This window comes from Brachyistius frenatus, unplaced genomic scaffold, assembly GCF_029030835.1.
Source record: "Brachyistius frenatus isolate BFR_SWC_R1_liver_20210118 unplaced genomic scaffold, ASM2903083v1 Contig_26, whole genome shotgun sequence".
NCBI lineage: Eukaryota > Metazoa > Chordata > Actinopteri > Embiotocidae > Brachyistius > Brachyistius frenatus.
This window is the reverse complement of record NW_027210625.1, coordinates 2,197,533-2,211,680: the sequence shown is the minus strand read 5'-3', so window position 1 is coordinate 2,211,680 and position 14,148 is coordinate 2,197,533. Positions and strand designations below refer to the sequence as shown.

Sequence of the window (14,148 nt, the reverse complement as noted above, 5' to 3'; positions counted from 1 at the left end):
GGGGCTGAGAAGCATCGGGCTAGAGGGGGATCCTCTTGACCCCTTTGCATCTTCATGCATAAAGTTGTCCTGAGGCTGATTTTTGCTCGTGCACAGTTTGACTCCACCAGGAGAACATGAAACATAGTCAGTCGAGTCAATTTCCCCATCCTCCGAGGAGACTTAATTGGGTGTAAAAGTAATTAGACATAATAAAATCTTAAACGCCTGTGGCAGGTTGGCCTACAGGTTAGACAGACCACTCATTAAGAGTAGGTTACAGGTCCAGTCCCCACAACAGCCATATGCGTGCATATTAGCAACCTGGAGTGGTGTCCTGAGCATGACATTTGATCAGTCTTTGTAGGTCATCGTGTATAAGAGCATTAGCTGAATGGGGAAGAACAAAGCTGTGAAAACGCCACTACCTGACAGTTATGATTCGTGCCTGCAGGGAAGCCAATTTGTAATCTGTTTCCATCATTTAAGCTAAAAGAAAAATACGACTTTCAGTCCCAAATGCTCCCATTCATGTTAATTCTGGTGCTAAAGTAAGCATGAAATACTTGATTTTGATGCCACCTCTTATTTCATCTCACTCTGGAATTTAAATACTTCTCTTGAATGTATCAATTCACACTGCATGCATACTTTGTGTACACACACAGATCCTCTTTTCCCTGTTCACTTTCCGTCTGAATGCTGTTCTTTACTCTCACCTACCCAGCATACTAAACAAATCCTGCACTTCTTTCAGTCTATATCATACTTTCCAAAGGCTCTTTTTGGCTGATGAAACTATGTGATAGGGTTTGGATGGCTGGTGAATGTGGATTCTCTATTCAAATGAAGAATAGAGCCGAGTCTGCGCCTGTGAATGGAGATCAAGCTTGTGTGGATGAGGGATTTGGGGACAGCGAAGGCTCAGGGACTCCCCTCTCTCTCCTTATCTGCCATAGCTTTTTTTAAACAAAGAGTTCACCTCTTGTGTCAGACAGGGAAAAGATGCCTCCAGTACCTGCTGTCAAAATGTGTTCTGAGCACTGAGCCGCCATTTCCATATCAAGGACACATGTGTGCCAAAACACACAGATATTTCATTTCTTTATTTGTTTTCTCCGTTTTAGTATTCTCTGTCTGTTCTTGTGTCCTCACCTTTCGTTTTTCTTTTCTGTTCTCCATTTTGATCTCTGTACTTCTATTTATCCGTCTCCCTCCCTTCTGAACACACATTTTATTATTCTTTTTAACCCTCTGTCTCTGTGTTTTAGTTTTTTCCCTCTCCCTCACGCATGTTAAAAAAAAGTCTGGAGACTAATATAAAAAAAGCCCATCTTACATCGCGCTGCCTTTTAAAGAAGCCTCTGAAAACAAATGACTTTTCACAAGGAGAGACGGCACGAACAGCAGAGCCCCCTCACTGTTGTAACTCAACTCCAGGCTTTGAACTTTGACCCCAGTCCAATGAAGCAGGACTAATGCGCTCAGAATCGCCCTCTCCTACTTCCCCCCAAAGTCTGATTCTAGCTGCTTTGTACAGACATGGGCAATGTGAGTGTTTCAGCACCACAGGGTGTGGACAGCTCCCGTGCTGCGTACATGCTCTCCTCTGCTCTCTTACAAGAAGGATTTCAGAATTCGAGGGAGCTGGACAGCTCCTGTGGTTCGCCCTGGGGCAGACTGGCTGAACGGAGGCATGGGACAATATTACAAATGTATGTAGTGCAGCCAAACATTGTTCATTATACTGAACCTTATGTTAAATTTTAGATCCCAGAGAGTCCAAAATTTTGATTCAGCCACAAAAAAAACAGATGAGAAACTTATATTATGAAACATATTTTGGAACTTAAGGGAGTCATCCGTAAAACTGGCACAAATTGTATGTTATTTTATTTCTGGCTTCTCACTTTACTCAAAAAATGTAACTACCGTTTACCCCAAACAAGTCAGGATATCTAATGAAACAGCAACATGTGCAGAAAATGATGCAGGTACTAGTCAAAAGCTTCAGTTAATGTTCATATCCAACATCTCACAGATCTTCTCGTGACTCTGACAGTCGCACTGTTGTTGTTGTTGTTGTTATTCACGGGGGGCAAACTTGTTTGAGTATTTCGGAAACTGCTCACCTCCTGGGATTTTCATGCACAACCATCTTTGAGGTTTAATCAGAATAAACAGATGCTCAGAAACATTCAGTAAGTGGCAGTTCTGCAGACAAACATGCCTTGTTGCCGAGAGAGGTCAGAGGCCAGGCTGCTTCGAGTTGACAGAAAGGCTACAGTGAGGCACATAACAACTCTTTACAACTTTAGTTGATCAGGAAAGCATCCCAGACTCACAACACGTCAAAACTTGAGGCAGATGGGTTACAACAGCAGAGGACCACGTCAGGTTCTACTCCTGTCAGCCAAGAACAGAAATCTGTGGCTGCGGTGGGCACAGGCAGACCAGAATTGGACAGCTGAAGACTGGAAAAACATATCCTGGCAGAAATCCCGGCACGACATAGATTTTATGTTTTTCTTGCTTTGCTGATTAGCTGGATCAGGTGTGTTCAGCCAATCAGGAGCTAATGAGGTGTGAGCATGGTAGAGGAGTGCCAGAGCTTCCAAAGGACCAGGAGAGGACTTTTCCTTTTTAGGCGTAGCCCAAGAAGATGTTTTCTGTACCAGTTACTGTCCCTGTTTGAGGTAAACTGGCTTTCCAGAATGAATGTAAAGCAACTAAAAAGTAAAATATAGTTTAAATGCATATAGCAGAGTAAAAGTTGGTTCATTGCTGCTGTTGTTTGCTCACTCATACGAATATCCTTGCATACTGATGGGCATCCTCTGTTGCTGTTATGCGCCAATTGTTTTAATGAGCTCACTGTAACATCGTGGCTCCCCAAGTACAGTGGAACACAAGATATTTAACTATTCCAGACAGATTCAAAGTGTAAATTCAAGAAAAAATAAGATGCATATTTTTGCATCAAACAGTGTTGGAGTAACTTAACCTCGTATGTTTATCCCACATGTCCTGCATTGGAAGTTTTGTTTCTTAATAAGCCTCCTGAACCACTATTAGGTCATTTTGGCTTTTTATAATTCCTACATTTGTAGAATATCTATAAATAGTAGTCAAAATATTGAAGACAACACAGTGTTATTTGAAAAAAATGACCCTGCATGTATTGCAGCTCCAGCTCCACCTACTGTGATTGCTGCGAGGCAAAAGTTTGCAGCAGGACAGTGTTGCCTCCCCTCAATGTATTTCAATTACACAGCACAACAAATGTAGCATTTTGAATCGGTAATGTGAACATTAAAGCATATACCCGAGGGTTTGCAGCGCAATTGTATGTTTGAGGACACTGTTTACTTATTCAATACACAATAATTTTGTGAATGTATTCTAGCTCGAGGCTCGAACATACTGCTTATTTGTCCAATGAAGCAGCCGAATCCTCTCCACCGTGCCACCAGTGGAGCTCATTTGGCAAAGGCACATTGCATTATTAGCTGGTAAATAAAGTGGCGTGGCGAGAGTGTGTGTGAGTGAGAACGAGCTCAGGAGACTTTTGTCGGCCATGGGTCTGTATGTTATTTAATAGACCTCTGTCTCTCCTCCCAGTCCAGTCCAGCCTCGTCCTAATGAAACAATAACAGCTACAGCCTGTCACCATCTGCTCTTATTACTGCTCCGTCACCGCCTCCCCGCGCCTCATCTCTGCTCTCTCTCTTTCCAAATTCCTCTGTGTCTCTCCACCCACAGCGTCACTTGTATTCTTGTTACTCATTCAATGTATGCACAAACACACTGATGCAAATAATGCTCTTTGCCCAAATACCAGGCTGATATGATGGATGTGACCAAAGCTCGTCCTTCCTGTCGAGGTAAATATTCAGCAGCCAGTGATTCTGTATAATTTAAAGGCCAAAAACTGTGCTTTGTACATAATTAATAGCTAAACCCAGGGTATAACTGAAGAGTTTGTGTCATCGGATGGCATAAATTTGGTGTATATTGAACATTAAAGAAAAACAATGAGGTTGTCCTCACGCTAAACTGTGCAAGCTCTGTGAAATGACTTGATTAATCCCAGCAGAACATTCACAAGCAACTGTGTATTGTTTATTTATGCATTCAAATCGTCATTGGAACTTGAATTTACTACATTAATATGCAGGGTTATTAAAACAACACAATCAGTTAACAATTAATGAGAGCAGTACAAACCTTTCATGAAGAATTCCCTTCAGAAAATGAAGTCCTTGTTATTTACACTGAATATTGTTGAACGCTGAACAAGAAAAAAAATTTGAAAAACAGAATGCTGTTCAGTCAACATAGCTCAGATTGCTGTCTTGTATCCAAAACATTAAAATGGATCCATGCAATTTCTTCAAAAGAGTTTATTTGTTGAAATCAAAACTTAATTATTGACCTTTTTAAAGAAAATCTGACTGAGCAGTTTCTCTTTGCATGTATTAGATGCTATTGAGCTTTCAAATATATGACATTTTCCAGAATGTCCTGGAGGTCTCGATATTTATTTCCACACTTGCAATTGTTTTAAGACAATAAGATTTGATGGACCAGTGGACAAAATGACGGGCTTAAGATGGAGGTTTTGACCATGATTACACCATCACTCAGCCATCCTCTCAATGCTTTCCACTTCCCGTCTCTTTTAGAATATATTCGTCATTTTCCTTCCCTCTGCTCCGTCTGCCAACCCACTTCCTGCCATGACATCACAGCAGGCTTACACGGCGCCTTCAGGCTCCGCCATAACAACAGCCATTAAACGACATGTCATTCCCGGGCTGCAGGCAATGTCATCCATTCTGCGGACCGGCCTGGCACTGCGATTGCCGGCCCTATTGCACTGACGGTTTTATATCACATTGAGTAAGTGCTTGTATGGCTGACCGACTGATATATAGTCTCATTATATTGTTTGATGGCCGTGGTTGAGCCGGGTGATTATGTCGCTGATAAACCACAGCGAATGAGGGACCCGATAGGCTGATAGGCTCATTAAGACATGTATTGATCAGAGGCATTGACTTTGTGTGTGTGAAGGTTTGTGTTATGGTGTGAAATGTGTGTTGTGTGTGTTTATGTGTGTTTGTGTATAAGTGTGTGTGTGTGTGTGTGTGTGTGTGTGTGTGTGTGTGTGTGTGTGTGTGTGTGTGTGTGTGTGTGTGTGTGTGTGTGTGTGTGTGTGTGTGTGTGTGTCCCCTCTGGCTCAGATCTTTTCACAGCTCGGTTTCAGGTGCCAGCTCCTGCTCTTTATATTTAGTAGCCGAGGCTTTGTTCAGCGGCTAGTGGTGAGGCGGGTGGCCAGGCCAGCTGCTAGGATGCTGTTCAGTGTCAGCTGTTACTGGCGGGGAGGCAGCACGGAGGAGGCTTGTCATAACCTTGAATTGGAATTGTTTTGTATGTGCACAGCTGGTGAACTGATACTCTTTGTCGCCTGTGATAGCAGCTGACACCGGACTGTGATTTGCTTAGTGGTGGGCGCACTGCAGTCCACATTGCTAACTGGCAGTTCTGACAGAACTTCACATTCACACCCCTGAATTATTTGTATTTCGTGTGTGTGTGTGTGTGTGTGTGTGTGTGTGTGTGTGTGTGTGTGTGTGTGTGTGTGTGTGTGTGTGTGTGTGTGTGTGTGTGTGTGTGTGTGTGTGTGTGTGTGTGTGTGTGTGTGTGTGTGTGTGTGTGTGTATTGCAGAATGAATCATAGCTATCAGGACAGGACAGTCAATGGTTTTGGCTCCTTATTTATTTGGAGCCGCAAATAAAATCTTTTGTGTTCACCTTGTGCCGCACTTTTCAAGACCTGCTTTTTACTTATTATTTCAAATGCATGCTCTCAACAGCTCTTAAGATGTGTTTTAGCATTCAGAGTGCCAAGAACAAGAGGTTAAAAATACTCTGACTTGAAGCAAAAGAAAGACACGCTTCAGGATTTCAGTAGTTTCATAACAAAAGCAATCGCTGTGAGGAAGCCTTCTCATGTTTTTGGCACCCAGTTGCTATAAAAACGAGGTGGCAAGTGGGATAAATAGTCCTAATGTGTGTGTGTGTGTGTGTGTGTGTGTGTGTGTGTGTGTGTGTGTGTGTGTGTGTGTGTGTGTGTGTGTGTGTGTGTGTGTGTGTGTGTGTGTGTGTGTGTGTGTGTGTGTGTTTTCTCAGCTGGTGGAGCCCTTGACCCCCAGTGGAACGGCCCCGAACCAGGCTCAGCTGCGGATCCTGAAAGAGACGGAGCTGAAGAGGGTCAAGATTCTGGGTTCAGGAGCTTTTGGAACAGTCTACAAGGTCAGTGTGTGTGTGTGTCTGCATTTCTGTCTGTTTGTATTTCATGTGTACATGCGCATGTATATTATCCACACACCAGCTCTCATTCAAATGTTCACTCTCCACATTATAAATCAAACATCAGTGAGTCAGCTAAATGACTAAGAAGATGCTCCAGCACATTGTTTCTTTCAACAGACTCTGCCCTCTCACCAGCAGAGCAACTCTGCTCTACAACCTAAACAATAAGCATAAACATTTCCCTTTGTTCCAAAGTTTCCTGTCAGACATGAGCCTAGGGCGGCTCAAGGACCTGGAACGGAAACTGCTGTTTGCTTGCCAAATTCACTGCCCTTGGCAAAATTATTCATACCACCCCGAAACTCAGCAAACTCATTGAATACATACTGCATCTTCCTCCAGCAGCTCTAAACTCCTCTCAATGCCAGTATTGATGTGCCTGTTAAATTTTATGGAAAATGTTATTTCATTTATCCTGCATACAATTTATAGCTGTATGATCCACTGCTGCTTGCTTGGAGCAAGTGGGTAAATTTAAGCTTCATTTATAAAATAATTTTAGACTCACCTGGAAACAAACCAGGTGCTTTGAATATTTAATCATTTCTTCCAATGATAAGCATCAGAGCTCAGCTTTGACCGAGCATCATTTAATAACGGTAGCTTAGATGACCTGCAGAGGAATGCTAGCAGGACAGTAGACACTGTTAAACGCAACCACTACCAATCAAAATCATCCAGCTGTGTTTTGGCATGCTTATTGAGACTTAGAGCAACACATTTATGGTGATTGCTTGTATATTTCAGGGCATCTGGGTCCCAGAAGGTGAGACAGTGAAGATCCCCGTGGCTATTAAAATCCTCAACGAGGCCACCGGTCCGAAAGCCAACGTGGAGTTCATGGACGTGAGTATTTATATCGCAACAATTTGTGTCTATTTTCATCTGTGTGGCTCACGCCCGTGTGTCTGAGCCGTAAAGTCTCAGTCCTGTCAAAGAGATGGCTGAGCCTGTCACTTTGTGGGATTGTGCATTCGGTGGTAAATTCTTATGAGAGCACCATCTCAGTCAGAGTCTGTAATAAAGTGAACTGCACTGCGCTGTACAGCCAGGCATGTATTGAACAAGACTCTATTAAAAACCAGCACTTGTTTATGAGATATGGCTTTATTGGAATCCAGGACTGATAGAGAGGAGAAGAAGAGGAGGAAGAGAGTGAGCTGTGAAGTTTCCACTTCTTACCATCTAATCTTTGTCACCCTCTCCGCTTTCCTCTCTCCCCTTTCTTCCAGTATCCTTCACTCATCTTTCTTTTCACACGCAGGTCTTCGTGACTAATATTTTTTACATATTCATATATTCATTTTACATATTGGTATTCTCCAATGCTCATATATGGACATTGGTTCTTGTAACCCCCTGAAACAATCCATGAATGAATGAATCATTATCCACAACCAGTTGACAACTAACCATAACACAAACTAGTCTTATTTGACCTCCTTTCATAATCCTCCTGCTGACTGTACTTCCACCTCCTTTTTTCCCCTTCCTGCCCCGTTTTTCCTCTCCCCACATCTTCCCTCTCTTCCATGCTCTGTGTTCCTCCCAGCGGGGATCTCTGTCCATCCAGAGCCAATATGCTCTGTCTGCTGGCTTGTTAAACAGCAATCTAAAGGCAGGCTCACGCCTCGCCACTGAGAAACTAGCCATTGGAGTGCTAGCTCCAAACACACTTCCAAGGTCCACACACACACACACACACACACACACACACACACACACACACACACACACACACACACACACACACACACACACACACACACACACACACACACACAGACACACAGACACACCAAACACCACACTCTTTGCTACAGAAAGCTTTCCCAGGTGGTGGCGGCCTCAAGAGATGTGGGGTGATTTGCTTGTGTTGGCAAATAGTGAATGTGAGTGAACGAGTTGATTATTTGATGTGAAATGCAATGTCCTAATAATACACTAATTTAGTGTGTTTTGATGCATACACACACTTCCACCTTCACACGTGTGTGTGTGTGTGTGTGTGTGTGTGTGTGTGTGTGTGTGTGTGTGTGTGTGTGTGTGTGTGTGTGTGTGTGTGTGTGTGTGTGTGTGTGTGTGTGTGTGTGTGTGTGTGTGTGTGTGTGTGTGTGTGTGTGTGTGCGTGTGTGTGTGCGTGTGTGTGGGAAAGTGAGCAAGTGAGTGAGAAAGGAGGGTCAGCCCGCAGTAATGGAGGTCAGCGCTCAGGGAGATGAGAGAGAAACCAAAACACACACACGCACTCCCATGCACACACACAAGTCCTCGTAACGTGTGCCCGGAGAGTAGAAAGCAAGAGCAAGAGTTTAGCTCGACATAGTTTACGACTCCCGGGTCTTTTGAGATCACTGAGTGAGAATGAAAGCGCTGTCTCCTTCTTTCTGTTACACACACAGATTTCGTCCCTCCCTCCTTCTCTTTTTCTTCCTCTCTTGATCCCGAAGTGCGAGGTATGCCTGGTGAAGAGGTGGCTGGAACTGTATGAGTAATTTGTAGCGAGGGGAGCAGGTGGTTTTATGGAGTAAAGGCGTAGTGGCACTACTTTGTGCCGCGAGGCTCTGTTTAAATCAGGACACTGATGGAGCCAAAAGCCTCTCTGTGGCCTTTTGCCCCCCTCCTGTTTAGAAATAATCTACTCACACCCACACCACCAGCTCTCCCCTTCGAAGCTCATTCTTTAGCATCTAAATTTAAAAAGGCACCTCATCTATCTATCAGCTGCCTCTGGGCCAAGCCTGGATATACAACTCCTCGACCACTCGCCGTATGCAAAGATTGCGAGTGTGTGTGTCCTTGAGTGTGCGAGCCTGAGTGTTTTAGAGAGCCGCCAAGTGTGGCTGCATGTCAGACTGCGTGAATGAGAGGGGAGTGCCTGAGAGAGGCAATAGAACGACTGAAGTTGAGTGTTTTTAAGCAATGACACTAAGTGCAGCTTCTGCTCGGCCGTAATGCATGTACACCCCGGCCACGAGTAGCAGTCCTCACCATCATAACACTTCATCACCAGCACACATCCTTCTGCTTGCAGCTCCGCAAAAACAATTACCCAACATTGAGTCCCAACTGTTCAAACCTCCAGGTCCATCTGCTGCAGAAAGAGATGAGAGGCAAGAGAGAAAATGCATTTGCATTAACACGCCAAATGAAACAAGAGCGAACAATTAGAAGTAGCTCATGAAATCAGACACATCGTAACTTTGTGTTAGACAGCAGCAGGCATTACAACCAAGCACAACTCCCATTTTGGTGTTTAAATTGTGTTGATGCAAGGACCTCTGTGTTATACATGCTAAAATATAAATGAAAAAGGCTTGTGTTTGTGCAGCTTTGAAGAAGAAGAAGGGTTCTGCAGGATTTTCTCTCACTGTGAGAATACTCTGGACAGATGCTGTGCATACAGACACAGTCATCAGCCCGCAAGTCTTAATTTATGCATCCAAATTCACCTCCAGTAGGAAGTCTTTGGAGCACAGTGCAGTTTTATCCATGGATAATACATGCACAGTCAGACACATTAAATTCCACTATAAAAGCAGAACATCATGCTTCTCATTGAACTGAATATGTATACCAGTGGTTCCTGATCTCAGGGTGGGGACACATTGCAAAGGTCCCAAGTAAAACTGTCAGGATCATCAGATAGTTCTGTTCAACTAAATAATGGCTTTCTACGTCACCTGCAAGAATCACCAAGTTTAATATTTTGTTACTTGCATCACTACTGGCAGGCAGAAGCTAAAGCTTCCTGAGAATATTGTCAATAAATAAGAAGAAAGCCCTTCATTACCAGCCTTGAAAATGCAACAGTCTTCTTAGTCCCTCTTTGTCGTCCCCCCTCTCCCTCTCACCTAGGAGGCCCTGATCATGGCCAGCATGGAGCACCCCCACCTGGTGCGTCTGCTGGGCGTCTGCCTGAGTCCCACCATCCAACTGGTCACCCAACTCATGCCTCACGGCTGCCTCCTCGACTACGTGCACGAGCACAAGGACAACATCGGATCGCAGCTGCTGCTCAACTGGTGTGTCCAAATCGCAAAGGTAAGTGACCGTAATCAGGTCACAGTAGGCCGGCGTCTGCTGCAGCTTTTGTGTGTTACTGTATGTGTTAGCAGGGGTGAAGGTTGTACCAGATTTTATGGGTTTGTGTTTATGTTGCATGAGCCTTCCTTTTTTCCCAGCCAGAGTTTGACTGATAGTGACAGGCAGAGGACTGCCAAATCCAGTGTCAAACTAAACAAGCTCAATTTTTTGCAGAAATATGATTTCATTGCACGTTCCAAATTTGTATTTAAACAGCTTTTGTGTGACCTTTCAGTCGGTTGCTGTACTTACTCAGATTTCCATTGTTGTTGACCAGAATCAATGGCGCTGTGTAATAATCTACATCGTGCAAATCCGAAGCAATCATAAAGAATCAGAGCAGGAGCTATATGTTAGGGGGCACAAACACAGAGCTGCCGAGTCTACTGGTGGTAAGCCTTTAGTAGGAATCTTTTCTGGTTTGCTTGTATTGGTTTTAATTGTCCTCAGGTCTTGACAAACTGATCATTTTCACAACATTTCACAATGTCATTGTAAGTCACTGATGTTAAGCAACAGACAGGCTGTTTGCCTTGAACTCTCTCTTCGAAGCTCACTGCGCTGTTTTTTTTAGGAAGTGAATGATGGTGCATGAAATGTTCAAATTACAACCCCAGTCTTTGCTACCACAACAAAATCGGCTATCAGAATCATTGAAACAGCAGTAAGGCTTGAAATATTGTGTGTGGTTTTGCTTACCCAAAGAACATTGTGTTTTGTTTGCAAATTAAGTCGATGCAGCATGACTGTTTCGTAGTGTAACTGCCGGGTAAGATTTAACTTCTCAGAGTTATAAATCTGTGATGGCAGTAGGGTGCCGGGCTGCTATTACATGCTGTGCAGGCAGACATCTGCTGTGATCCAAAGGCATCCCCCAGCAGCTCTGGAGGCAGGAGCAGCAAAAGAAGACCTGACAGATGTCTGATTTACTGCTGGTGCTGATCAGGCTGAAAGGATTTTAGACAACAACTGTTAATATTTCTTACCCGAGTTGATTTTGTGCTCGTCGGACTCGCCAGATGTAGAACGTTGTTCTACACCTGCCATTGGCTGACTGTCAGTCAACATTTTCCTTTTCTACTACCTGTGTGTTACCACAAGAAACACTACCAACAATCTGACACTGAGAATCGCATGTTTTGACGAAGATTCAGCTCATGCAATAACACAAGCCTGCTTGGTTCTTTGCAGGGTTTTAGCCATTAGTATGCCAGGGCTCGTCTCCCTATTTGCAAATGTTCCCATCCTACATGATGATGCAAGGGCATCGTCGCTGCATCGATGGCTTAGCAGCACCCAAAATTATCGTGATTGGTTTGAAGAAATACAAATAGCTTTTTCCCCCCTACCGCAGAACATTTATGAGGGTGGCTACTTATCTTAAACCAGTCAGTGACTAACAGCAAGAAAAATACATTAGACACTTCTAGTGCTTACTACTTAAAACATCCTAAGGAAATCAGATAGAAAGTGGAATTGCAACTAAGGTTGTGATGGTGTTACAATGGAGTGTTTTAAACTGTGGAAGTGGTATTCAAACTTGTTGCAAAGAAAACCAAACTATGAAAGACTTACTGTACAACAGGAGTCATTTATTTTAAATGGCGGCCCGGTGTTCAGCCAACGCACTATTGTTGCCTTTAACTCCCTTGCAAACGAGTGGCCCATGACAAAACACTAAACCCATTAATTGCATGTTTATAAATGACCCACTGTGCATGAAAAGCCTGTCACGGGCCGTTCTTCAGATAATTTCCTGCTCCTAAATCGCTCCTTTATCAGTCCCACTATTGGAATTGATTCGTATTGGTCATCGTTAAAGGCAATGTCTTCTCCTGTTTCATCCATCTGAGTCAGTGATGACTGCTTTGGTTTCATGGCATAGGGGAGGCTAGGTGGGAGGGCTTAACCCTTCATTCCCTCTTGATGGATGATTCCCACGAGCTTGAGGAACAGGTTACTTAAGCAGGTACTTATTGCCGTAATTGGATTCGATTTCACCTGTGGCAGCAGCAGGGGAAATGTCAGGTTCTTGGTGGTTCTGGAAGTGAGGGAAAAGATTATTCAAAACTGTCCTCGACCCTCACAGCACTATGACATTCAATTCAGTAAATCAGTTGATGGTGATTGATAGCAACTACTACTTTTCATTCTGGTGACTTCTTGATGCAGAGTTGGACTGACACTGCTTGAGTGATTGGAAATCATACGCTGATCATTTCTTTCTATTTAGCGAATTAGTGAATCAGCTCTCTATTGCTGAGCCCTTCAGACACTTCTCCTATCCTTTATTGTTTTAATTATTGTTAATAATAAATAAAAGCTATCAGAGTGTGAGCTACACTGTCACCACCAGGAGCTTAATAACAGGCCATGATTAGTAATATTAAAATGACTTAGAACATTACATTTGGAGTGTCCACATCTAAGTGTATAATTTCAACGAGTTAATTTGTTTTCAAAATAGAGTATCCACTAATTAGTTCAAGCATTTCCACAGAAGCTCTAGTAAGTTATTCAAAATGGTGCCCTCGCTGTAAAGAGCTCCTCCAATGAAAATCCGATTGTTTTTTAATCTTACTAACATGTTCATGGGTTGTGTTTTATAGGCTAGAATACATACAATGAATGAAATAGGCAATCAGGACCATGGCAGATCAGTGCTCATGCTCAGGGTTTCATACGGCACATATCTGAGGGACCAATCCTGTCAACTTGCATGGAGCTGCAGGTGAAGGGCGGAGGGTTGGGTGGAGATAGAGGTGGGAACTATTTGTATATTCATAGATCCACACGGACTGAATGAAGACAAATGTGTAGAGTTACATATAAGTCACTTTATTTGATTTCATTTCTAGAAAAAAACTAAATATGTAATTTTGATAAACCGAGATGAATCTTCAGGGGTTTAATAAATGCCACGCGAGTCTTCAAAATGTCAATGCCAACTGGTCAAGAAGTTGAGATATTTCAGTGTAGACTAAAAAGGTGAACTGAACAACCAGACAGACGCTGCCATCCCTTGAATTATGTCACCAGTGAGGCTTAAAAACGTAGCAAGAAGTCTCCCAGATGACTGAAATGAACTCTTTATCGGTACAGTTATATGTTCCCAGTTCCAGCAGGGAGTATATTTAACAGGAAATGTTTTGTAATCCACACAAACCGATCACATGGAGTTAAAATGCTCCCAGCGTGAAACCCGGTAGCTCGGTTATTCTGTGTTGTATTAGCCTCTTGGATCCTCCTCATAAGTCCTCCATCACATAGCCCCGAGATATTTTCCAAGCCAGAAAGAAACAGAGATTCTCTGTGGTGTGTCGATGAGTACTTGTGTGTCTTTGCTTTCACAGGTGTGTTGGTGTGTCTCTGCGCGTCTCTGAACACATGCCCGCGTGTGTTTGGGCATGTGAGCCGAATAAATAACTCACAGCGTCTTCTCTGAGTGATCTTTGCGCTCTCAAGATAATGATGGGGAACTTCTTCTGGAGAAAGAGCATCCTTCAGAAGACGCACAATTTTCTCGCAATGGGGAGAATAATTTCCTTTTGGTCTTCACTTTGCTTTGAATAGGGTTTTATGGTAGAGGACAGGAGGGAGGGAGGGAGGGGAGAAGGTATGAAAATAACAGAGTGCTCCACAAAAGGTCTTTACTGCATACTGAAGGCCACATGAGGTATGGTGCAAGACAAAAGGACTTTCTGTGCC

General features: G+C 43.4%; 1 protein-coding gene across 3 annotated transcripts in view; it reads left to right on the top strand.

The window, feature by feature from the left end:
• Positions 1-14,148, top strand: part of LOC138620747 (receptor tyrosine-protein kinase erbB-4-like) — a 216,708-nt gene that overhangs the window by 174,591 nt on the left and 27,969 nt on the right. For 2 of the 3 annotated variants that reach the window (XM_069698210.1, XM_069698208.1), the window contains exons 18-20: positions 6,175-6,297; positions 7,105-7,203; positions 10,213-10,398. In XM_069698210.1, the coding sequence (XP_069554311.1) occupies positions 6,175-6,297; positions 7,105-7,203; positions 10,213-10,398 (408 nt within the window). The remainder of the gene's footprint in view (positions 1-6,174; positions 6,298-7,104; positions 7,204-10,212; positions 10,399-14,148) is intronic. The other variant, XM_069698209.1, reaches the window with a different exon arrangement.